A 26213-nucleotide genomic window follows, 5' to 3' on the forward strand; every position below is an offset into this window, starting at 1 on the left:
GTTTTCCTGAGAAACTATTTTGTAGATAATAATATGTAAAACGATAACCATTGATAATTTCCTACCATTTTGTCTGTAATTTGCTAAGTCCCCCCTATTATTATGCTATCCTTCTTTTATTCTTTAAAATTAAAAAAAAAAAAGAGTGAAGAATCTAATTAGATATTTCTCCAAAGAAAATAAGTGGTCAATAATTACATGAGAAGATGTTCAACATTCATCATGAAAATTCAAATCAAAACCACAAGCTACTACTTCACACTTACCAGAATGTCTATCAATAAAAAACTAAGCAAAGACTAACAAGTATTGGCAAAGATGTGCAGAAATCAGACCCCTCAAGCATTGCTAATGGGAGAGAAAATGATGCAGTCCCTCTGAAAAACAGCCTGGGAGTCGCTTACACAGAATTCCCACATGATCCACCCCTTCTACTCCTAGATATACATATCAAAGAGAGATGATCAAAGAGAAATGAAAACTTATACACACAGACACTCACAAATACCTGCTACAATAGTGTAGATAACTGCTTTACTTACGATAGCCAAAAGGTGGAAACAACTCAAATGTCCACTAAGTGATAAAAGGGTAAACATTGGGTCTATTAATACTATAGGATATCATCTGGCCCTCAAGAGCAATGAAGTACAGTACTGATAGATGCTCAAACACTAATGAATGCTTCAACAATCTCGAGAACATTAGTCTAAGTGAAAAAAGCCAGTCACAAAAGCCCACATATTGTACAATTCCATTTCCACAAAACTGGCAATTCCATAGGTAAGAAAAGTAAACAAGTAGATGCCTAGGACTGGGGGCAGTGAGGCAACTGGGGGTCACAGATAAAAGACAAAGATTCTTTTGGAAGTGATGAAATTTCTAAGATGATTGCCACAAAACTCTGTGAATATACCAAAAACCACTGAGCAAAACACCTTAAAGGAGTGAATTGTATGACACACAAAGTAAATGTTAGAAAAAAAGAATAAAAAAATTCTAGGAGATGTAACTCTCACTTCAGGAGTTATTCAACTTTTCTGACTCGTTTCCCTATTTCATAAGATTGTTGTAAATATTAAGATAACAACAGTGTCTAATTTTTAAAAAACTGTTGTATCATTTGTTATATCCTAAGTTTTCCTAGAAAACTGTACGAATACCTTACCCATCCCACCACCCCATTACTGTAAATGATACAAACTCTTTGAAGTTATCTTTTCTTTAGAGTAATTTTAAGAACACTGTGTTCAATACATTTTAGAAGTTATATGCTGTATTTCCTTTGGACTTCTTAGGTTGTGTTCATTTTTTCTTCCTAATGACATTTATGGAAATTGTTTGAAACTTTCCTGTTTTGTGAGGTGAAGTAACAGTCTAACTAGTAATATGTACTTATTAGAATATTAGTGGCACGTACTTATTGGAGGAGTTGGGGTGCGCAAGTTCGAATCCGAACCAGCCACACAAGGCATACTACACGCAAGATGATCATTTGGATTCTGTAGTGTTTAAAACCTGTGTTTTTACTAAACAACAGCACTGAAACTGAGAATAAACTGTTCGGAATTTAAATTCTGTAAAATTGAAATACTATATTTACCTCACAAGACTACACTAAAACAAACACTTACGTTCAGGCCACTTAAATGTGTCAGTAATCTCAAACCCGTTCATTTCTGCCTCAAATTTGTTTTACAAGCGAACGTCTTTCTGCTGATTTGACCCTCGAGGCTTCCCGTTGTTTTCTTTTCAGCGCACATGCGCAGAAGCCCGCTGACCTTTTGGCCGGGAGCGCGTCTGCCTTTGACAATGGCGGTTCGCGGCGTGGGGCTGCTCACCCGTTCGCCCCTCTGTGCCCAGACGAGAACGCGAATCCGGTGTCCTACTTTCCCACGCCTGCGCTGTGCAGGGACTGTAGCCGCGGAGCTGAGGAGAGACGAGCAGCCTTCCGGGAGCGTGGAGACAGGTGATGGCGCCGCGTCCCGGGGCTGTGGTGCAGCCCCGGCCCCGGGTGAGCGAGCGCGGGGCGAGGCCGGGCTCGCGGGCGGGCGGGCGCGCGACGTTTCCTTCCCCGAGGTGACTCCCGGGGACGGCGGAGAGGTGGCGCTGTGTGAAATTCGGCCCGGAACGCGGCTCGCCGGCGCTGTACCGTGCGCTGAAGACGTGTGCTCAGCCGTGAGAACGCCGCGCAGCGGTCGTTCCCTTCGCCGTTCGCTGAGGCGCGCGGTTTGCTGGTCGGAGACGGTGCTGCAGGCTGCACGCTGCGGTGGAACCTGAGGGATAACCGGGACGCCAGACTCTCGGCGTTGCACATGAAGTTACTAGATAGGAATCCTCTGGGCAAAATCTGACCGGGAACAGATTAGCGTCCACTTGTCCCGCAGACGTTCTACACATAACATTATTTTTGTACGAGAGGTCCCCTTTTACTGAAGCCCTCTTGCGGCCCGAGGGCATGTGCATGACGTTTACAGTTCTTAAAACAACCTTTCAAGAAATGTATCCTTGTGTCCGTTTTACAAATAAAGAAAGAGGCTCAGAAAGCCAGATATCTTGTGCAGGGATCTTGAGTCAAGCAACCAAACAAAATGTTTCGGTAGCTGTCATTCTTGGAGCCATAGTCTTAAGAGCAAGTTAGTTCTGGGAACTCTTCTAAAACATACGAAACGAGTAAAATATTTTCCCCCAAAGTGGATTACTGTCTTCATCAGATTGTATGAAAGAGTCATTGACAGAGAGTGAAAATACTCCTTTATGTGGCATCACATTGAAATGTTGATTGGGTTTTATTTAATAGAAGTTGCTTTTGATGAAAGTTTTTAAATAACTCTGCAAATTTGAGTAAGGATTCTGCCAGAGAAACTGTTTTAACTTTTACGAAAACATTTCATTAGGCACCATTAGCATAATATTGTAAGTGGCATGGCAACATAGAACTTTAGAAGTTAGGTTTTTTTTCCCTTTAGAAAAAGTTGCTTCTCCAAACTTCTTCAGGCGCAGGGCCTGAATGACTAGTCCGAATTCTCGGTCCAGATGAAAAGAACATGCACATGGACAAGGGGGGGAGAGATCTGGGTCGAGGAAGGGATCCATTAATCGTGAATATGTCTGTTCTCTCATTTTGTTCCCTCCCGCCACTGTTTCTTTGCTCTAAAAGACCCTAACATACCTGTGCACTGTGAGGTGGTGATTTGAAGCAAAATGTCCGCTCCGTCTCCTCTGAGTTAGCTTTGAATAAGTCCATTTTCCTTTCTACCGAAATAAATGGCCTCCTTTGATACAGTCAGCAGGAGCACATGAACCTGGGGTGAACCTAAAATGGCCAGTAATAACACAACTAAATTTTTAAGGACTCTTGCAGGGGCATTAATGAGCAACAAAACGCTGATTTGGATTTCTTTACCATTTCTAAACAAACAAAAAGAAATAACTATACCATATTCTCACTTAGAAGCATATAATTTTATAACTGGAAAGAACTTGAGAAATATCCAAATTGAACTTTTTACTCAGTGTGAGAATTCATTGCCAAAACAGTCATACTAACATTTTATGTTAATAAGGAGCACATGGTCTCATAAATCCAATGTGACTGGGTTCTAGTGGTTGAAAAATACTTGTAATGAGGTAAAATCTGCTAAGTTCCCATTTCCATGTTGGTCTTAGTTTTGACATAGCTTTCACATAAGTGGTGGAAAAGGCTGTGGTATAAGAGAATAAAAGTGAATAAGAGAATTCAAGGTTCTTGGGTGCAGATAACAAAAACTAACTTCAGTTAGCTTAAATAGGTTAGGGAGAACACACCAACCCATGTAACAAACTCACCTGAATTGCTATAGTTAACACAAACTATTGCTCTTTTCCTTAGCTATTGTTTGGAGTCTTATAATCTCAGTTTCTTCTGCATGGGTATGCTGGTAGTCAGGATGATGGTAGCCAGCAGCTCCATGTTCATGTGCTTGCAGCATTCTCCAAGGGGAATAAAGTTATCTTTTACCAACCTTTGGAAAATTACAGGGAAGGTTTTGATTGATTTTATGCTCAATGTTTGTACCAAAAAGAATATCAAGAATCATCTGGTAATCCTGGCCTAGCTAATGGGATGGGGTTATGTGTCTTGGTAGGATAACTATATTGACAGTTCCACCATAACCACAAAAAGGATATGTTTGTGTGCGTGCGGATGTGTGTGTTTTAAACAAGCAGGGGTATACTGTTACCAGAAGAAGGGTAGATAGATGCCAGGCAACCAAGCAGTAGATAAATTCTGTATGAGGCTGTCCAGTTTCTTACATGTTTGATTTTGTTTATTATTTTCTCCTGTAATGATTCCTGCCCTATTTTAAGAGAGTTAGAAAGAAGTGTGTACTTACTTGTATGTGACAGCGCTTGAAAACTATAAGATTCTGCTCAAAGACAAAGTTGCTGTATTTGAAGATAGCACTCAGCTCTCAGGTTGTCCTTAGTCCCTCTACTCCCCAGTGGTGTAAGGCCTCACTGTACAGTAATTCCCTACCCCTTTCTGGAGTTACCCCTTCCTGAATGTTTTTTGACCCAATAATATAATTCATATCTATTATATCTATGTGTCCTGACCTGTAATTAGCAAAGAAATGCTATTGCCCTGTGAATTTGGATTTTTAATAAGGCAGAAATCTTACAGATTCATACACACACACAAACATACACACATGTATACGTGAATATGTGTATGTGTGTATAATATATATATATATATATATATATGTATGTATGTATCTTGATTTCTTTTGTTGCTGAGACAAAATACCTGACACCCAAAATTAAGGAAGGAAAGGTTTATTTAGCTTACAGTTTGTGGAGGTTTCAGTCCATACTTGGCTGGCTCCAAGGCAGAGTGGCACATGGCAGAGGGCAACAGTTCATGGCGGGGGAAGACAGCAAAAGCAACAAGAGCAAAAAGGGAGGAGTGGTGGCAAGCAGCCTCTTTCCCTCCCTTATATTGCATGTAAACTACCTGCCCCAGAGCAGGTGTAGCACTCATATCCATAATTCCAACATTGGACCATGAATCAGTCATAAACTCCAGAAGCCCACCTCATGACTGCATAAGGCTTTGGGGGAACATCCAGACACAAACCATGACAATGTATATATTCTTTCTCTACCCTTACCAGTGTAGTCAAGACATTCCTTTGAGGCATTTTGAGTTTTCATCAAATCTCTAGAATTGTTTTGTAGAACCACTGTTAGGTTAACTTTTCCCCCACTTTGGGTTTCAGTGTAGAGTCAGTAAAAGTCAGAGACAAGAATGGATAGGTGGTAGTTATGACTGAAAAGGTGGTGAGATGCTACAGACAGAGCCCGTAGCGTAGGAAGAGAAGGATATGGGGACCAATACGAAGGAGGATGATAGTAGACTGAGATCCAGTTGAACAAGAGTAGACTAATTCCTGTCCTCAGCATGGAAGAAGCTATTCTTCCGTATTGTTAAATAAGTGTATAACACTACTATGACTTACGTTCCTTCATAGATGCTAAAGTAAGGTAATACAGAGGTGGAAGAAATTCTACCATGGAGAATCAGAAGGCTTCACAGACCTGAGCAGAATTTGGAGGAGGAATGGGATTTTGCCAGACAGAAATGAGAAGGTGGGCATTCTGACTGAGGGGTGAAGGCCAGAAAGTTTGTAGTGTGTAACAGCTTTGTGTGTGTAGAATACCACATATGAAAAGTGCAAAGGACAGAATCGAAGGGGGAAGGGAGGATGCGGTACTGGCTACTTCAGTTCTATGCTATGGACTCTAGACTTGATCTTTAGGACAGTTAAAAGCTACTGAAGGATTTGAAGCAGAAAAGTCAAAGAATAGGAACTTTTAAGAAAGATCGTTTTTGCCGGGCGTGGTGGCGCACGCCTGTAATTCTAGCACTCAGGAGGCTGAGGCAGGAGGATCGTTGTGAGTTCGAGACTAGCCTGGGCTACAAAGTGAGCTCAAGGCCAGCCTGAACTACATAGTGAGACCCTGTCTCAAAAAGCCAAGAAAAGAGAAAAAAGAAAGATCATTTTATGAAGATCACTTCAGCTGCAGTGTGGAAAATTGCTTGAGAATGACAAAACTAGGGTGACTAAGACCAGTTTTGGAGTCTTGCTCTTTCGGTAATAAAGGCCTGAAATGTAGGATTGATGTTAAAGTGCTGGCAGTGGGAGTGGAGAAGAGGGCATGTCCTGAAAAGGTGTATTTTCAGCATTAGTACAGCAGGTACAAGAAAGTTATTCTTCCATGTTGCGTCCCTGATTAAAAATGATGAGCAGGTCTGTGCTAAGTTCTCTGTGTTGTTGGAGACTCCTGTCTAGGCTGACACTCACAAGCACGGTTTGCCGGTATCCATGAGGATGTCTTGAAGCTGAAATTAAGATAGTGTATTTGGGGGATTTCCTTGACTTAGCAGTTTTACACCCTTAAACATTACATACTGAAAACATGTACTGATACAAAAAAAACCCCAAAAAACATGAGGCTAAGAGCTGCTGCTAATTTCCAGATATCAGTTAGGCTTTTGATTCTATTTAATTTGTTTGAAATTTGTTTTATTTAAAAAAACAAAAACAGTGATACAGACTTTCAAAAGATAATAGGAAATTAACAGTGGTTATTATCTTGTATACTGTTAACTTCAAAGTAGTTGCTCAGATTACAAGATATAGGCATGTAAAATGGATCAAACAATATAAGCACAAACTGTTCCTTTCAATAAACCAATAGAAATTAGTAGTATAATTATCTTAGTTACCTTGTGTGTATATAAATATATATATAATATATATATTTTTTTTCTTTTCTCTTTTGTTTAGAATTTTGTTGAAGGTACTGGCAACAGGCTGGGGGATTTTAGACTTTTAGTTGCTTTGCAGATGGTTTTTTTGTTTGTTTTTTTGAAACAGGGTCTTGCTACATAGCTCAGGCTGGCCCTAAACTCACTATGTACCCTAGGCTGGCCTGAAACTCTCAGCAATGCTCCTGCCTCAGCCTCTTGAGTGCTGGGATTACAGACATGCACCACTACACCTGGCCTTAGACTTTTAAATACCCATCTGGAAACTAAATATCCTGCAGGGGTTGGAGGATGCATTGTGAAAATTTAGTGTGTGGCTTTACTGTTTTCTTCAGACTTGAGTTATCTTTTTTTCCTTATACTTGGCTCATTTGTTTATCCTCCCTTAATTCTTGACTGTCCTTCTTGTTTTCATTCCTTCTGTTTGTAAGATTTCTTACCTCTAGAAAGGCTTTTAAATGAAAAAAAAAAAAAAAATAGAAGGAAGAAAAAAAGAAAAGAAAGAAAGAAAACGCCCTCTGTTTTCTCACTAAACTTACCATGGTCTCATCTTGGGCCACAACTAGGTGACTTCTTTTAAATACTGACCTGTCTCTCATACGGAGCACATGATAGATGGTAACTGTTTGAGGCAGATCAAGAACCTTGACAAAGGAAAACTCCTTAGTAACTTACTTCAGAACATTGAACTTCATTGTCTCATTACATACAGGCTAACAGTCATTTCTTTTAAGCTTTGGGACAGTTTGCACAGGTTTTGTATGCATGTATTTATGAAAACAATAAATGAGTGGTTTTCCTTTTAAGGTTTTGTGGAACTTTATTTTTTAATACCATACATTGAGTGTAGCAAATCAAAATATATAAAGTGGACATTTTTAGTAGTAGTCCCAGAACAGCAAAATGAACTTTGAGATAATGTGTCTTCAATACTTGAAAGGAAAAAGAACAGGAAGAAGTTATGTGAAGTTGATATAGAATCTTTATATACTTTATCACAGAGTTTTAAATTTGGCATGTATGTATGTGTGTGGTGGAAATGTGTTTGTCTCATTCATAGGATCTAAAGACAAACCTTCAAAAAAGACTTTCTCTGAGGTGCAAGAAGAAAGACGAGAACAGGCACAGCGGAGTGTTTTAATACACTGCCCAAATACAGTCAGTGAGAAGAAGTTTCTCAAGTATTTATCCCAGCACGGACCTATTCATACTCATTTCTTCTATGAGAGCTTTGTACGTATTTCAGAAACACCTAACTTCCTTTTTGAAGGGTAGATATTTTTGTCCTTGTCTTTTGTAATATGGTGAAGTTGAATTCTCTTTTGATACCTTACATTGTTCGTTACCTAAATTTCTTTTTATGGTGCATTCTTTTTTCTTTCCTTTCTCTCTCTTTCTTTTTCTTGATATAAATATAGAAATGTCAGTTGGGCGTGGTGATATGTGCTTATCATTCCAGTATTCTGGGAGGCTGAGTAGTGTGATCACAAGTTGAAGTTTGGCTCACCCTAAGGACTTAGTGAAACCTGATCTCAGAATTAAGCGGGGCCGGGCTGCAGATGTGGCTCAGTGTGAAGGCTCTGGGATCAGTCTCCAGTATGACCACCACCAAAACAATATCAAAGAAAGAAAGGGAAGAAACGAACCCTCAAAGCAGTATTTTAGAATTAATTGCACTATTTGAATACCTTGGGTCAGCTGATACAGTGTCTAAAGGCCAGTAAGAGGGATCATTGTTTTGCCTTTTAATTTTCATTTTGGCATTCTTTTCATTTTCTCTTGATTAATAGAACTTCATAGTATTCCTTTTTAAAGCTACTTATAATCAGTGAGATCAGTGCTCATGTTATAGTCCTATCATTTATAAAATTAAAAATCATTTTGTAGCATTATGATAATTTTTGAAGATGTTGTGTTATTACTGTGTTAAATATATCATTGTGAAATGGGTTGTCTTTCCTTACGTTACAGGGTTTCTATGCGGTTGTAGAATTTTGCCAAAAGGACAGTGTAGATTCCCTCCTGAATAGGACTCAGACTCCAGCCACGGGCACGGAGGCCGCCATTCCGTTCAGATCACGCTTCCTCTATTTAAAGCCGAAGGGCCCGTCCAGCCACGCTGCCAAGCAGTCACTTGCACGGTCAAGTAATCACCTGCCTCCTTCGAAGAGGAAGCTTTTTGAATTACTGTGTTCTGCAGAAAGTGTAAGTTCATAGGTGTACTGCAACTTTAAAAAAATACCTATCGCGTTATTTTATATATTATAAAAGTTCTGAAATAGTAAATCTGCGGTATTGTTTGATGGAAAGAACTACGGAGATAGAAAGTGGGGATGGATGTGTGACACTGTGAGGGACAAGCCCTTTGCTAGTGTTCCTAGCTTTGTAAGAATCACGTCGGGTTTGACGTACCAAGTAGATGCTGCGTTTCCCATTGGAGATTTCTTGATGACTGGTAAATGATTGTGGATTATTGTGTGGTTTTCCTGCTGTGTCTTTACCACAAATTTCCTCACTTCTGGCCATTTGCACTTTCCCAGAATAAACACTAGTCAAGTTGTATTTTTAAAAACATGTTAGTGTATTTGTTTTGCTAGTTCTTTTGTAGCTTTAATATCTCTTTTAATTATTGGGCTTGTGTTTAAAAACCCAAACTGTGGAATCTACCAAGTGAGAAGTGACAGCCCCTCCTGCCGTGTCCCGCGGCCTTCGCGCTCCTTCGGGGTGACTTCCTGTGCTCTTGGGACAGCTCGGGTTTTCGCTCTTCTCAGCGTAATGACGTAAACTTGTATGTGGCAGTCTATAAGTCTGCGGTGTCTTATTTGCAGCATTCTGTCTTTTCTTTATCCCACGATTGTACTTGTCTTGGTTTTTCTTACTCAGACTTGTTATACTTTTAGCTAGTTTAGGGATCCTTTGAAAGCGTCAGGAATACTATTTTCTGTTTAATTTTTGAATTTTTAAATGTTTTGCTTTTAACCTTACATAGTATTGCTTTTATTTATTTTTTAAGTGAACGCTTAGTTCAGTTTTATTTTCAGTATTGTCTTAAAATGAGGGAAATTGAACTGTGGGTTTTTTTTCTGTTCAATACTTACCTTTACTCCACAATTTCCTAGTCTGATTATCCTAACCCCACTCTTCAGTGAATACATGTGGCCATTTCTAAGCAACGGAAATCTTGGTTGTTCACTCCTTGGGTTGCTTTTTTCGGGTGCTCCTTGCCTTTAGCCTTGGCTCCCTCGACAGTCTGTCTCCGTGGCTGGTTTGCCCTCTTACGGGCACCTTGCTGCTGTCATTGTCCTGAAACAACACTTGATGCTCGTTTCGGGGATAAGCAGCAGTTTTAGTTCTTGACTTTTCCTTGTGTCATTTCTCAGTGCTTTTTAAAGGACATTTTAAAAAAATCTTTTAAGACGGAAAGGAAAAATACCTATTTTAAAGGTAGGTACCCAGAGCCATCAGATCTTCAGAAGGAAAACGACGGTGGTTTTATATGACGGCACTTTTTTTGTATTCTGCTGTTTTTATTTTGGCCAGCTAGGTAGATGATCAGCTGAATACGCTCTTGAAGGAATTCCAGCTAACGGAAGAGAACACCAGGCTCCGTTACCTCACTTGCTCTCTCATTGAGGACATAGCAGCTGCCTATTTTCCAGAATGCACAATCAGACCCTTCGGCTCCTCTGTGAACACTTTCGGGAAGTTGGGATGTGATCTGGACATGTTTTTGGATCTAGATGAAACCAGGAGGCTCAGCACTCAAAAGGTAATCGTACTTATTTATACAACTATGATCATTAAAGAAAGTGGGAAAAATCTCTGAACTTAGATAGTAAGTACTCGTTTCTAAACTTAGTACATACTGTTTGAAGAGTAACATGTGTTTCCACTTTCAATACTTTTTACTTTTTTTTTTTTTCCCCTCTTTTTTGCACTACTGGGAATTGAGCCCAGGACTTCACACTGAGTTACGTCCCCAGCCCTTTTTCAGTGTTTTATTTTGAGACAAGATCTTGCGAAGCTTCCCAGTTTGGACTTGAACTTACGATCCTCTTGCCTCAGCCTCCTAGACTTCTGGAATTACAGGTGTGCCTCCATGCCTGGCCTCTGTGCTTTTTTTTTCTGCCTTTTGCTTTTTATTCATTTTCTTTCTTCCTTTTATTGGATTAATTCCCTCTTTTTGTTTTGCCTTTTTTTAACCAGTCTTGCCCAAAATACAATCAACATTTGCGTTCTGTTTTACTCTTCAAACTTAGTATGCATTTTACACTTTCACGTTTCAGTTCCGGCCCAGAGCCATAGGTGGTCACGTGAGACCGCAAGCACCAAACTGGAGGTCTCTGACCTGGCCGCCAGCTTGTCCTGTTTTCACCCTCGATTCCTCTTTTGACCAGCACACGTCTGTGCACACTGAAGTCAACAAAAAAGTGCAAGAAAGGCTTTCAACTTGGTCATGGAAAGATACGATAGTCGGAGAAATGCCAGGAGCAGACTGGGAGCAGCAAGCGTAGCGAGGACAGCAGCGTGCCTGGCCGGTGCGTGTGTTTCAGCACTGTAATGAGGACCAGCCAAGCACTGGCTCGATCTTTTCCGTGAAGGGAAATCGGCCGTGTTGAGTGCTGTGGATATTACCAGCGAGAGGAATAATGACTTCTATTGACTGTGGGGCTCTGGTTTAAATGTGCCCATTACACATGTATTTTCAGGACACTGAAGTAGGGACTGTTGTTCATCTCCATTTTCCTAAGCGGAAACTGAGGTTTAGAGCACTTAAGTGTCGTGCCTTTAATTAACTGGCTACTTTGGGGGAAGAGTCCAGCCCAGGCAGCTCCAATTCAGAGCCCTTTCAGACTGCTGATTCCATGATTTGTGATTTGTTAGGCGTAGAGCATAGGACAGCCCCCTTGCAGGCACCAGAGTGGCTGAGAGCTGAACCGAAGACACTGCTTGGAGGAATGAATATTTTCTTCCTGTTACACCAATCACGAATCTGGTCTGATGTGGTTTCTGCTCTTAAGAAACTTGGATGGGACAACCACTGTATAACTGGCTATTTACTAGGAGGGATAAAGTGGAAGAAAGGGGCTTACATTTTTCTTTATGGCTCACAAGTTGAGAGGCCATGTCCTGTGTCATGGAAATGAAATTCCTGCACCTCATAGTCAGCAGAGTTTTGAGAGAAACAGTAATGGTCTCTGAGGAGAGAGAAGTGTGAACTTCTGTAGTGATACCTGACAGCACACAGAGCAAGGTGCAGCTGTGCCGGAGAAGTCCTTAAAAGAAAAGCTCGCTTTTTGCATCCTCGTCTTACCTGGGTTCTGTCATTGAGCACATCCTTCAAGAGAACCCAGTTTGGCGAGAAGGTCTGGGCCTTGGGCAGGGGCGCCTGGGAGCTCGGGGTACAGAGCTGGCGTGAGCTGTGGGCACCGCCAGCCACCCTGGGTCTCGGATCAGCCCTGGCGGGCTTGGCCCTGCCTGCCGGGCCCCTCCCTCCTGAAGCGCTCTCCTCGTCGGGCAGCCTCGCCCTGAGCCCCTCCGGCCTTGGAACTTCTCTTTCTCCTTCAGACCCCCAGCTCCGATCCTGCGGAACCTCTCTGCCTCCTGCTCCCAGCAGGCAGGGGTGGGGTGACAAGAAGCCACAGCCTAGGCAGCCCTGTAGACCCCCTGCAGGACACTAGCTGCAGAAACACAACCGGACCCGGGGCTCCTCCAGTGCCCAGCTTTGTCTCTCTCGCTGAACTGTGTAGCCAGAGCACCAGTGCTGTCCGCATTGCAGCTCTCAAGTACCCGGCTCGCCCACGTTCATCTCTGCCTGTGCCTCCACTGTCACTGGGGCCGTGAAAAGAGCCTGGAGATCTGACCACTGGCCCTTTCAGCTTCTGCCTGGCGGTGACCCAGGACGCTTCGGTGCACATTTCATTGGCCACAGCCAAGCCCAGGAACTGATTAGCCGTAAGGTGCAGGAATGGGGTAGCCCACCCAGGGCCAGAAGGGTATACTTTGTTGTCACGGCCCTGCTGACAGTTTACAGGTCTCCAGTTTCTTGCCTCTGATCCCCTTACTCAGGTCTGGTTTTTTGTAGCACCATTTTTACGCCTGTTACCTGAAAGATTTTATTGTTGTAATTTGTAGTGCTTCAGATTGTATAAAGCTCCCTGTCTCCTTTGTTGGGAGTCTCACCTTTCTTCTGCTTCTGAGTCCAGAGTTACTCCTCCACCACCTCGTCTGTTTTGCCATCCTGAGATGACCCCAGATCTTTTTCTTCTCCTATTTAATCTCAATAAGAGATGTTTCTTCCTTTGTTTTTCTGTTGAGATTCATACTTTTTTGGTTAGTTGGTTGGTTGTTCTTTTTTGGAGTCCTGTTTCCTAGATAAGTTTATGTTTGTTTGCAATTTAAAATACAATGGACTAGACAAATAACATTGTAAAGAGATGTTAAACCCAAATGACGAAGCCAAAATTTTTAAATGTCATTATTTTTAAGGAAAATTTATTTTTTATTTCTTTTAATATAAAAATATTCCAGTACATAGAAATCTGCATAGATAACAGAAAGCAGTAAAGGTATAGCATCTTTATTTTGGGGATTCTATACATGTTATATTTATATACTTTTTTTCTGATTATAAAATAATGCATATATTTAATTGCCCAACCATCTCTAGAGAACTACTGTGAATGGTTTAATGATTTTATTCTGGATGTTTTTCTTTGTGTATATAAATGTTTTTTAAACAGAATTAATCTTTATGGATTATAACTGCTTCTACAAAGTATAATTTGATCTTTCCCACAAGTGGTGTCTTGGCAGTTTAGTCTGCTCCATCGTCTTTGGGGGCCTCTGAATGTCCCCTCAAGCGAATAGTCTTCCGTTTGTTGAGTAATTAGCTTTTGTCTTTCTTTCGGCTTTCCAGGGCCACTGTATTAGTTGGTACCCTTTGCTTGTACCCGAAAGGAAACACCTCAGACTAGCGTAGGCGAATCAAAGGAGGCGCCCTAAAGCTGCAGGCAGGGGTGTGGGTGCGCCTGGGGAGGGCAAGGGGTAGGGAGTGCAGACTGTCACAGACCCGGGGAGCGTCTGCCTCTCCGTGTGTGCTTCATTTGTCTCACTGTTCTACCTCCCTCCCTCCCTTCCCGTCTGCTGTTTCCTCCCCATGCTTGTGGTGCACATAGCTTCCTGCCCCACAGTCTCTGGGTCATGTATTTCAGCTGCGTGATTGCCTCTAACCTTCATTCTAGCTCCCAGTAGAGAGATCAGCTGTCTGTGCCTGGTCCACTCAGCAGGGAGGAACGGGCTGGATTTCCATCATACGCTTTGGTTTTGGAGCCTTGACTCCAGGGCCGGGGATGTAGCTCAGCGGCACAGTGCCTCCTGGCAAGCGCAAGGTCCTGAGTTCGATTCCTGGTACCAAAAAAAAAGTTGTGCAGCATTAACTCCTCCTTAGGCGTGAGTTCTAGGAGAGGAAGTGGTTGAGGGTACAGGGGCTCATTACGCTAAGTGGGGCTGCCAAAATGTGCCCACCACAGGAGTAATGCTGCAGGGAAAGAGCGTCTTTGTAGGTTGGCTTTGTAGATTGGCTCATGTATGCAGTTATTTATTTGAATAATTTCCCAGTATTTAATAGTTAAAAGGTACATTTCAAGTCTCAGTCGGGTAACTTCTACAAGAAGTATGTCCAAGTTTACACTCCACTAGCACCACGTGCGTTTCCCTTTCCCATCGTTGCTGACGGTAGTTTGTCTGTCTTGGTCAGACTTGAGAGTAGGAAGTCTCGCTCGAGCGTGATGGCACAGTCTTGTAGTTCCAGCTACTCAAGAGGCAGAGACGCGAGGCTCGTAAGTTCAAGTTCCACCGAGGCAACCTAGAATCTGTCTCAAAGTAACAAAAATTTAAAAAGGGCTGGGGATGTAACTCAGTGCAGAATTTCAGGGTTCAGTCTCCAGTAAAGGGAAAAACGCATTGCTCTTTTAATTTCTTCTTTGGTTTCCAAAAGAGATGAGCATCTCTTACTGTGTTTGACAGCTGTGTGCGTTTCTAATGTAATTTCTTGTGCAGGTTAGTTTTGCCCAGCTTAAGAATTTGGCAAGGTCCCCCTTTCATTTGTATAAACCTTTCATAAACCAGCCCTTTGGGTGAATGTGTTCATGTTTTGCTTTTTTAGTCTGGTAGAAAGTGGACAGTTTTTATGCGGTCACAATACTTTTTTGGGTCTTCTGTAGTTTTGTACCAAACTTAGTGCATAGTGCATCCTTCACTACTTTATTATTATGTAAACATTCACCTGTTGTCTTCTAGTATTTTACTTATGTGCTTTTTACATTTAAGTCTTTGATTCTTATTGAATTTACTTCAATTTTAGGAGTAAACTAGGGATCTAGTTGTTTTTTTTTTTAGTGGCCATTGGACTCACTTGTTGAACAGGAGTATTTCCCTAGTCATTTGCAATATTCTGTTAAATAAATTTCTGTAAATATGGAAATCTCTATGTACTGTCTCTTGTACTGTATTGGCCTGGCATTCTTGTGCTTGTATTCTTCTACTACTGTGGGCTTGTAACATCTATTAATGAACAGCTAACCAGGAATGGATTAATAGAATAAGTGGTTCTGTTTATAATGTTTATGGTACCTATTATACTGTGGAATAGAAGTTAATTTTAAAAAGTGACTTTAACATAGTGCTGTATATTCCAGAGAAACAGAAGTTAACCAGGAATCTTTTAACGTGTTCCCACTGGCTGGAACCACTGCTGGTACATGCATGACTGCCGTAGGGTGGGACGGGCTGCCTGGTGGAATAGTTATGCATGTACCATGGGTGGTTCAAGCTGCTCACAGTGAGATACGTATTACAGCCCTGTCATGAACGTGTCAAGTCTGCCTTTTGACTGTGATTTCATGAAGAATTTTTATTTTGTGGTTTCTTTGTTTTGTGAGAAATGTAGCGCATCCTTTCAGAAAAGTTTATTAAGAATTTCTTTTTTCTGTTTACAAATGTCTTTATCATTCAGAGCAGAGGAAATTTTTTGATGGAATTTCAAGTGAAAAATGTTCCTTCAGAAAGAATTGCGACTCAGAAAATCCTGTCTGTGCTGGGAGAGTTCCTTGACCACGTTGGCCCTGGTTGTGTGGGTGTCCAAAAAATTCTCAACGCCCGGTGTCCACTTGTGAGGTTCTCCCACCAGGCCTCTGGATTTCAGTGCGACTTGACTACTAACAATAGGTATGGTCACTTAGGTTTATCATCTTAAATGTGAACATTTTAAGGTATTAGCTTAGTTTTCCTGGTCTAGATACAGTGGCTCTAGACTCTTAGAAATGCTTCGTTTTAAACATTTGAATACTTAGATTGGAAAGTAAGAAATTCTGTTTCCTTCATTACACCTACTGATAATTCGGTGTTCCTAACAATGTATTGTGTTAAAATGTTAAACACACCTAACAGTGATGTGCGTTCTTACTTGTATAGCCTGATAATGTGAAAATTACCAGTTTATAGTGTAATCTTCTGAGTATATTTAAGAGAATAAAGTAGCAACTCAAATTTGACCTCTGACTGCGTCAGCTTTGTGTAGTAAATCAATGTGGTATTTGCTTAGGTCTGTAAAGTAAGACAGTATAATGTTAATTTTTGTAATAATGTTATTTTCTTTATCTTGTTGAGACAGGTGTTTGAGAATTTGTTTTAACATGCTCTTTTCAGGTTTTTATATGATTGTAATGTTTATATCAGATATGTTGTACATTTGTTATTTTTCAGCTTAATTTAGCTTCCTTTACATGTATAACAATCACTGTGAATTCCAAATTTGCTGTTTATTCTATTCTCTTTAAACTAGGAGGATATACATGCTACCATAGTACTTCCAGGACATTTCAGTAGACCATTATAAATTTAAATCACTTAAATGTTTTTTGTGTCTTCAATTGGTTCTTTGAGAACTTCCAAGACACATTTTGATCAGAATGAACTTAATTGAAAAATGTTTCTGATTAATATTTGAGTTTGCATTTTGACTAGGAAACTTACAGAATAGTTTTTTTAAAGTTTAAGTAATTACTGTAATAGGTAATTAAAGATGGAGTCTTGATGTGTTGCCCAGGCTGGACCGGAATTCCTGGGCTCAAGTGGACCCTCTTGCCTTAGACTCCAGAGTAGCCGAGACTATAGGCATATACCGCCATGTCCCAGCTCTGAAGTTTCATTTCCTGGTGGGCACTTTATCTTCAGACAGTTTTTATTTTTATAAATGTTAGGCTTAAGTAATTTTGGCTGTTTCATAAACTACAAGAATTTTAAGACCAAATGCTTTTACTGATAAAATAAGTAGAATATTTTCTTCTTTGTTTAGGCTACCTTCTTTCCTGAAAGACAGGGTGTGAAACTTCAGGGCAAAGGCATGTATCTGTGTCTTTGGTGCTAGTTGTAAGAGCTGTGTATTTCGCTTATTATTGAAATCATATCTAGGAACTTTTAGAGTTGCATTGCATTGTGATTGTCCTAAAAGAATGTTTCAGTGTTACTGTGTTTGATATTCAATTTAAATTTTTTATTAAATTTTATATTGGAAATACAAAATGCTTTTGATTGTTTAATCGTGGTGTTTTGGATGCTTTCAGACACAGGTTGTATTCAGATATGTTCCCAAATGGGTGCTTTATTTAACCATTGCATCACAACTTGGAGTTTGAAAATTCTTTTTATTTTTCCTTTCCAAGGATTGCCTTGAAGAGCTCTGAGCTCCTCTATATCTACGGAACCCTGGACACACGAGTGAGAGCCCTGGTGTGCAGTGTCCGATGCTGGGCCCGAGCGCTTTCTCTGACGAGTAGCATTCCTGGTGCTTGGATCACAAATTTCTCCCTGACGATGATGGTCATCTTCTTTCTCCAGCAGAGATCGCCTCCTATTCTCCCAACGCTGGATACCCTCAGGGCCTCAGCAGGTCAGACTGACAGCAGTCTTCTCCGTTTGCTCTTTTGCCGTGAAGATAATTGCCATGTGTTACCAGAGCCATGTGTATTTATTAGTCATATAATCTGTCGTCTTGATATTAAATCTAACGAGAAATTAAATCATTTCGTGTATGAATCTTAAAATTTCAGTGCTTTTTATTTATTTTTTTCTGATGTCCACCAGGGGTCGTGAGAGCAGATGTTTTAGGAAACTGAGCCTTCAGAATTTTTTAAAAATTCCAGTAGCTTTAGTAGATGTTACCAAATAATATTCGAAAGGGTGAACTCCCCTGAATATTCTGTACAAGTCCTAAATGTGTTTCTTCACCGACTCCTGATTCAGTCTTCCGTGTTGGCCGTTCAAGTGCTTGTGTAGTCACATTGTGTCATGCTTTTAATTTTTTTTTTCTCAGCGACGGATGAAATTCAGCATCTCTCCCTGTGTCTGTAGCCATTTGAGTGTTTCCTGTGAAGTGTCCGTGAGCCTTTTCCCTATTTTTCTTTCAGGGTATCTTTTTCTTATTCACAAGAAATATATAAGGAATTCCTTAGGTATTCTAAGTATGAGCCCTTTGCCGCATATGTATGTGTTTATTTGTGTCTGTGTCTCACACATATGCACACCGTAGTTGATTTCATTAGTAATAGTGTTAACAGTCTTCACAGTGATGAAAAGAACTTTTTTTTTCAAGTTTCATTTTAGGCATCTGCAGTTGAAGAGTGAAATACTCCACAGGATTTGTCACAGTAATGACTGTCTGGCCTGTGTCTTGTATCCCTTCCGCCTCTCCCTATGGGCAGTTAACTACTTCTTAACTTTTAGCTGATTTGTATGTTTTAAACTCTATTTTTAAAAATGCTTGAGTTACTGTTTGTCAGTTTTTTTAGGTGTAGACACCCAGACTTCCCTTCGTGGGCAAGGAGAGCTAAGTTCTGTTTATAGTATCTCACTTTCTCCGTGCAGCTGTGTCACAGTGGCAGCGAGCTCTCTCTACGTCACTGCGAGTGTGTGAGCGCTGTTCCGTCTGACCCATGCAGTCAACCAAAATTAATTTCCTTTTTTGCCCAGGTTTTTAATTTTTTGGAGCTGATTTTTTTAATACTTTTTTTTTGTTTGCCTTGTTTTTTGTATATAAACATTAATTGACTCTCAAAGTGGCTATCAGTTAGGAGAAGACTTGCAGAGGCTTTCCTCAGATGTCTGAGAAGCCTAAGCCTAGATCTCCCAACACCCTTCAGATATTAAACCGCAGGTGTTAATTAGTAGGGCAAAACCGACAATGACTGCAAGGTTTAGGCCTGTTAATAATTATAATAGATGCTGCATACAGCTATTTATATAGTTCTTAGCTATTCAAGTTTAGCTCCCAGTAAAATTCCGGTAAAAGTAGGCCATTGTAAGGGAACTTTTTATAAGAGAGAAAGATACTAAGTCTTTGTCTGACCTAGATGTCTGTTGGGTCCTTCAGTGGTATGCCTGTCGACTTCTGGTTTATTAGAAAGCATGTGGCTGCAGTAATGTTGCTTTTTTCGCCTTTGACCAGAAAAACTAACCTAAACGATTATAGAAGTCACAGATGAGATTATACTGTTTGCTCCAGGAATCTGTTAATACCAGTTGTTGCCCATAGTGACCTCTGTGACAAACTGTTGTATTATTGAATGATTGTAGTATGATACTGTTTCCTGAAAAATATCTGTCCGTTTATCAGTCTGGGTGTCTGAGAATGCTATTCAGTGATTTTTATTCATGCTTTACTGTGTCATGCAGAAAATAGTGGTTGCCAATCCACAGGGATCTCAAAATTCTAAAGGAAGGAAAGACGTTAGATTTAATAAATACATAACCTTCATTCCTGTGTAGTTTCTAAGGTCACTTGTGGTGACAGGAGGTCTCTCGTAGTTAATTAGAGTGCTTCATGTCTGTTTTCCTCGCAACTGGGACTTCGTATTTCCTTTATAAATTTTTGGCAGGGCTTCCTGTTAAGAAGGAGGAAGTCAGTGTCAGCAGATTCAGCAGTGGCGACGGGGTGTCTGATAGGCTGGGATCAGTTTGCCAAGGCAGGCTAGCCAACAGGGCTTTCCACGGCCCTGAGCAGGTGTGTCTGTGCTGCACAGGCACGGCCACGAGCCCGCTGGACCTGGCAGTCCCTTGAATGCGACTCGTGTGCCTGAGGTGCTGGAATCCCAGGTCACAGGTGGCCGCGACCGCGGTGGTGGACAGTGTAGGTGTTGTCTAGGTAGAAAAGAGAGGAGCGGGGAGACTGGAGGATCTCGTCGTTCCTTAGGTTTGCGCCTTGGAGGCTTTCAGAAAAAAGTGATTCAGTCTGAAACCAAAGCATAGTTCTTTTTGCCTTCAATTTTAATACTTTCTATTAAAAATACATTTGGTAAAAAGCAACACTGGTAGAGACAGTCTCAGTTTATTAATCACTGTATTCCGAGAAATATTTTAGTGCGGCTCTTATTTTTCTGTTAGTAATCCTTTAGTAGGGGATGTATGCCCAAAAAAGGCTCAGCTGCCAGGAGGCCATCGACATACCTGGCCGCTGCTATGTCTCAGGAAATGCAGCTGACGCCACTGGTGATAGGAAACGCATGCCCAAGTCCCATGAGAGGAGTCTAAAATATTGGGAAGAATAGGGTGATAAGAAGACTGTCTCTGTAAGTGTTGTTTTTTTTGTACTGGGAATCAAACTCAGGGCCTCGTGCTTGCCAGGTGGGCGCTGTGCTGCTGAGCTATATCCCTGGCCCTAAGTGCTCTTTCTTCCTAAAAGAATTTTTAAGAAATGGTTGAAATCAAAAGCAAAAAAATTACCTTCTGATTTAAGATAGGATCTTTGTATTTATAATTAAGTTTATTAGTACAGTTTAGATATACATAATGATCACAGGGAATTTGTACCTTTACATGATGTATCTTACTTCCTCTTTTTTTCCCTATTCCCCTCCCCTCCTCTCAACCCTCCTTATTCACATAGCTTTGTTTCCATTTTATCTTTTTTTTTCTTCATTTTTTTCTTTTCCCTTTCACTCCCCAATTTTCCTTTCCCTTTGAACAGTTACTTCCTATTTCACAATATCGATTACACATTTTGGTTCTTACTTACACTTTCAGTTTCTCACACCAGAGACAGTGTGATATTTACATGTGTCTAATTTATTTCACTTCAGAGTATGGTCTCAAGTCCATCTATTTAGCTATAAATGTCTCAAGCTTATCCTTCTTTATGGTTGAGAAGTACTTCATTGTTTAAAAAAACCACAGCTTTGTTACCTGTTTGTCAGTTGATGGGCATTTGGGTTGTTTCCAAGATTTAGCTATTCTGAGCTGTGCTGCTACAAACATGGGTGCGCATATATCACTGTGGTATGATGCTTCTAATTCTTTTGGGACAGTGCCCAGCAGGGGAATAGCTGGATCAAGTGGACTTGTAGGCCTAGTTTTTTGAGTAATCTCCACCCTGATTTCCACAGTGGTTGCACCAGTCTACACTCCCACCAACAGTGGAGAAGGGTTCCTTTGGCTGATTTGTTGATAACGACCATTCTTTCTGGAGTGAGATAGAATCTCAGCGTTGTTTTAATTCATATCTCTCAAATGATCAGTGATGTTGAAATTTTTTCATGTGTTTATTTCCTGTTTGTACCTCTTATGAGAAGTGTCTGTTCATTTTGTATGTCCATTTTTGGATTGGGTCTTTAAATTTAGGGGAATCTTGATTTTTTTTTCAGTTCTTTATATGTTCTGAATATTAGCCTTTCATCTGAAGAACAACTAGCTAAGCTTTGTTCCCATTGTGTAGGTTGCATTTTCACTCTGTTGGTGATTTCTTTTGCTGTGTAAAAACTTTTAATAAAATGAGATCCCAGTTAATTTTTTGTAGTATTTCCTATGCAGTTAAGATTTTGTTCATGTAGTCTTTGCCTACACCTGCGTCTTCAAGAGTTCTACCTGTTCTCTCTTCCAGAAGATTTAGTGTTCCTGTTTTAATATTTATTGTTTTCTTTTCTTCCTCTCTCTTTTTTGAGACAGGGTCTCACTGTGTAGTTCAGGCTGGCCTTGAACTCACGGTGATTCTCCTGCGTCAACCTCCTGAGTGATGGGATTACAGGCATGTGCCACCACACCCTGTTTTAATATTTAGATCTTTGAAAAGATAGGATCATTTTTGTTTCTGAAAACATAGTTCTTCAGTAGACTGTAGGTTGTATGTAGAGCACATAAAATGTGCTATTAAAATTGTTTGACTCTAAAATAATTACTGAGAGTGGCGCAAGCGCCTGCCTGGCAAGCGTGAGGTCGTGAGTTTGATTCCCAGTACCAAAAAAAAAAAAAAAAAATAAGACCCTGTCTCAAGATAAAATACATCTGGGGATGTATTTCTTGTAGAAACATCTGGGGGTGTTTAGTAGGGAGGCTCTGGGCTCAATCCCCTGTATAAAAAATAGTCAAAATCCATCCTCCAGTGATTTGAGATGCCATCTTGGTCATAAACTGTATTACTATATGTATGGGCCGGGGATGTAGCTCAGCGGCATAAGCGCTTGCCTGACAAACCTGAGGTCATGAGTTCGATTCCCATTACCAAAAAATAAATAAATGAATAAATAAAATAACTACTGAGAAATCATATCAGAAACATAGGTCTTAATGACAAATAAAAATCACAAAAAAAGGGAGACAAAAGTTTGTGAGAACCTTGTGATCTTGTAGGCACTCAGCTGTCACTCAGGTTGCTGATTCTGTGCCTGCTGTGTGCCACATACCGCTGCGGTGGGCCAGATGGGAGGTGGAGGGCAGTAGCAAGTAGGACGGAGAGAGACTGCATCTCAGGCTGGGGAAGGGCGTGGGCCGCGTGTGCAGAGTCAGAGTACGGTCAGGTAAACACAGACCAGTGGACGGAGCAGGCGTGCGCCGGCTTGGGGCTGGGAAATGCTTCCAGCGTAGGGGAGGCGGCCGCTGGCCTTGGCTGGATCCTTGACGAGTGGGAGTCGTTCTTCACAAGAGCGTATTATGTATTGTAGAGTAGGAGGCGGCTTAGAGTGGTGAGGGGTTTCGTAGTGTGATTTGTCGGTAATTAGGAAAACGTTGCCTCTAGGTATATAAATACTATTTAAAAGTGACTGTATAATTCTAGTGTGTTGTTATGAATTGGTTTTACGGAATTAATTGGATTTCAGTTAATCTGAGGCACTGCGTTCTAGAAATTGCCTGAAGTTTTTAGATCCTCTTAGAACATTCAGTTTGTGTCATATACAAGTCATTGAAGAAAAGCACAAAGAGGTAGTAAAAATAGAAATAAAATCTAAGTACTGATGGAGGATGTCATGAAAGACAGAAACTCCATACTTTTCATTGGCTGCTATAAAACTGATTTGTTCCAGAATCACTGTGCTGATAGAGAACCTAATTCTGGCCTGGTAAGGAAAATGAGATGTCATTTTTCTATAGTATTGTTAGTCTCAAATCTTTAAAATTGAGTTTTAGATTTTATTATAAGTCTACGTATAACACTAATAGTAGGACATATTCATATATAACAGATTTATTTAAATCATTTCCTTTTTGAAATAGTTTAATATAATATGAAATATTATTCAATTCTATTTAAGATGAAGAAGATAAATGCATAATAGAAGGCAACAACTGTACACTTGTTCGTGATTTGAATAAAATTAAACCTTCAGAAAACACAGAAACACTAGGTAAGTGTTTTTCTTTATTCCCTTTCCAATTCAAACAAACTTTCCTCTTATTTTCCTTGTTTTATTTTCTTGCAGAATTACTTTTGAAGGAATTTTTTGAATATTTTGGCAATTTCGCTTTCAACAAGAATTCCATAAATATTCGACAGGTAAATGTTTCAGTATTTGGTTAAAAGGTATTTTGTCTTCTTCTGTGCTAATATTTTTAATCAGTTTTCAGAGAACTGTAGCAAATGTTGTTTCGTTTCAACCCCGCATCGTGTGGTAATAAGCGCTTGATGAGCAGAGGAGCTGCCCGACTGACTAAGCTCAGTCACCCTGTCAGACAAAGAGGAAGCTCTGCCAGCAGCTGCCTTTGTCACAGTGCCTTGTACCTTTGCTGTCGCTCAGTGCTTGCTAGTACTGTATTCTCCCATCCAAGTACTAACCAGGCCCGACCCTGCTGAGCTTCCAAGGTTAGACGAGATCGGGCACGTTCAGGTGACATGGCCGTAGACTAATACTGTATTCTCTAAAGCGTGCAGTCATATCCTGTAAGGTTTTCTGGAAAGCATAACTTTATACTTGTTTCTGAGCTGCATTTGTGTTCTTGTGGAGTACGTTTGGTAGAGTCTCAAGGTTGATTTTAGTGGTCCCCTCAGAGGCAGTCCTTAGAACTTAACTTAATTAGAGCATGCAAATCTGTGAATTTGGCTCTTCTGAGTCCATTAGTTCAGATGGCAGACGAGTGTCAGTCTGGGCAGAACTTCGGGCAAAATGCGTCTACGCCTGGGGGATACTTGTGAGAGCTGTCGCTGTGCGTTTTTTCTGTGCAGGATTTGGGCCCAGACACACTTGTGTTGCCTTCAGTTCTCTGCTGGTGGAGGCTGTTGGGGTGGGAAGGGCGGGGAAGAGAAAGGGAATGCAATCTCAGAGGAAAAGTCTCCAAGCAGACTGAGTTCTTTGTCCCTCTTTTGTAGGGTGAGGGTTAAACCCAAGGCCTCACACGGAGCTCCCTCACCAGATATTTTGTAAAGTTTTCGTTTTAAGAAAGCATCTGGTATGTTACCCAGGCTGGGTTCACACTTGTGATCCTCCTGCCTTAGCCTCCCAGAGTGCTGGGATCACAGGCCTGTGCCATGACGCCCCCTCTTTGCCTTTCTGTTCTCGGGGTTCAGAGGTGACAGGCAGGCAGGGCACCTGCTGGGCAGGGGATGCGAGGAGGTAGGGAAGAGACCGGGGCTGCTCACGACCCTTTGCAAGTACTCAGTGACGTTCCCGCACCCTTCGAAAGAGGACGAGATGCATAGATTCCTTTGATTCCTAGCTTGTACTTCTGTGAGGTGTGGATGGTTTTTTGCGGAAGTGCCTTCCTGTTGGAAACTTCAATGTTTTAATCCTTCGTTATTCTCTTCCTTTCTGATTTCTTCTTGGGAAGTGGTAATTGCTACGCATATTTAAGGATTCTGATTTTGTGTATTTCTGTTCCCACTGTAGTAGGTATGCTTTCAGTAGCTCTGAGAAAGAAATGCCTGTTCATCTTACGTTCTCCCGTTTTTCTTCCCCCCACTTTCAACTCTAGCTTGTTAGGTAAAAATTACATTATTTAAAAGTCATTCATATTGTTGACCTAGTCCAGGTATCTGTCACCTGAGCTGTGACGTCATCGTCCAGCGTCGTCGTCATCCATCAGCCATCATGAAGCGGTTAAGGTTCCCCCAAAATACTCACAAAAGTACAGTGGGACAAAGCAGAAGTACACACTCACTGTTCACTAGCATGCGTTCGCTTCCGGCTTCCCAGGAACAAGTTCTTTTCTCCGTAAAGTTAGTGCCAGGGCCAGCCTTTGATGTGTTTTTGACGTTTAAGCTCTTCCTGTATTTATAGATTTTTCTCTTTGTATTCATAACCTGTAGGGACGAGAACAAAACAAACCTGATTCGTCTCCTCTGCACATTCAGAATCCTTTTGAAACTTCTCTCAACGTAAGCAAAAATGTAAATCAAAGCCAGCTACAAAGATTTGTAGACTTGGCCAGAGAAAGTGCCTGGTTTTTACAACAGGAAGATGGAGATCGACCCTCCCCATCAAGCAGGCAGCCTTGGGGGCTGGCTGCCCTGCTGCTGCAGACTGTAGCACCGAGTAAGAGGGTACAGAAGAAGCTTCCAAGTGAAAGAATTAAAAGCCTGTTAGAGTCCGTGAAAAGCAACAGTACACAAAGTTCCACAAACACCAGTGGGAAACAAGCACTTAGTACTCAGCCGTAATGGCTGCTGTTTTGTGTTAAGAACTGGTTTTATCCTGTAAAACGGCCTCTGCAGCACCTAAAGTTGGTGTCTCCAGACTTCTTCAGACCTTGGGTATCATCTGATGCGACTTTTCATGATCTTGTCATTGCCCACCCCCTCTCCCAACTCTGACCTGAAGTTCTGCAACATTTTTTAGTCTGACCAGTCTGGCACATGGGTGGCATTTTATTAAACATAAGTCATAAGGATGGGATGAAAGAAGATTGGAGTGAACTGTAAATGAGCTACACAAAGTGAGCGGTGAAAGTCCGTTTCAGAATTAAACCACTGTTGATGTCCACATCAGACCCAGGTTGGAAAACATTTAAGACGACTTCTAGTTATGTACATATTAAGATAAATACAAAAAAGCTTGAAAACTTGGTAGTACTCTTTAAAAAGACTTCTAGTTATGTACATATGAAGATAAATACAATAAAGCTTCAAAATTTGATAGTA

At 40.9% G+C, this 26213-nt stretch overlaps 1 protein-coding gene across 2 annotated transcripts; it reads left to right on the forward strand.

Annotated features, from left to right (window-relative positions):
- The first annotated feature begins 1742 nt into the window (after nucleotides 1-1742).
- Nucleotides 1743-26213, forward strand: Mtpap (mitochondrial poly(A) polymerase). 2 transcript variants are annotated; one of them, XM_005387190.2, is made up of 9 exons: nucleotides 1743-2014; nucleotides 7878-8050; nucleotides 8789-9022; nucleotides 10362-10586; nucleotides 15834-16045; nucleotides 17542-17768; nucleotides 23395-23487; nucleotides 23563-23636; nucleotides 25383-26213. In XM_005387190.2, exons 1-9 carry the CDS (start codon nucleotides 1762-1764, stop codon nucleotides 25731-25733), a joined length of 1842 nt encoding a protein of 613 aa, XP_005387247.1. In that variant the 5' UTR covers nucleotides 1743-1761; the 3' UTR covers nucleotides 25734-26213. The 2 variants fall into 2 exon arrangements, with proteins under 2 accessions (XP_005387247.1, XP_005387248.1); XM_005387191.2 differs by having other exon boundaries at nucleotides 1744-1969.

Source organism: Chinchilla lanigera, unplaced genomic scaffold, assembly GCF_000276665.1.
Source record: "Chinchilla lanigera isolate Chin_1 unplaced genomic scaffold, ChiLan1.0 scaffold00028, whole genome shotgun sequence".
Classification (NCBI taxonomy): Eukaryota; Metazoa; Chordata; class Mammalia; order Rodentia; family Chinchillidae; genus Chinchilla; species Chinchilla lanigera.

Coding starts and splice junctions, on each gene's coding strand:
- Mtpap (XM_005387190.2), top strand. CDS start 1,762: ATGCGCAGAAGCCCGCTGACCTTTTGGCCGGGAGCGCGTCTGCCTTTG. Junction 16,046..17,541: donor GACTTGACTACTAACAATAG/GTATGGTCACTT, acceptor TTCCTTTCCAAG/GATTGCCTTGAAGAGCTCTG. Junction 17,769..23,394: donor TACCCTCAGGGCCTCAGCAG/GTCAGACTGACA, acceptor ATTCTATTTAAG/ATGAAGAAGATAAATGCATA.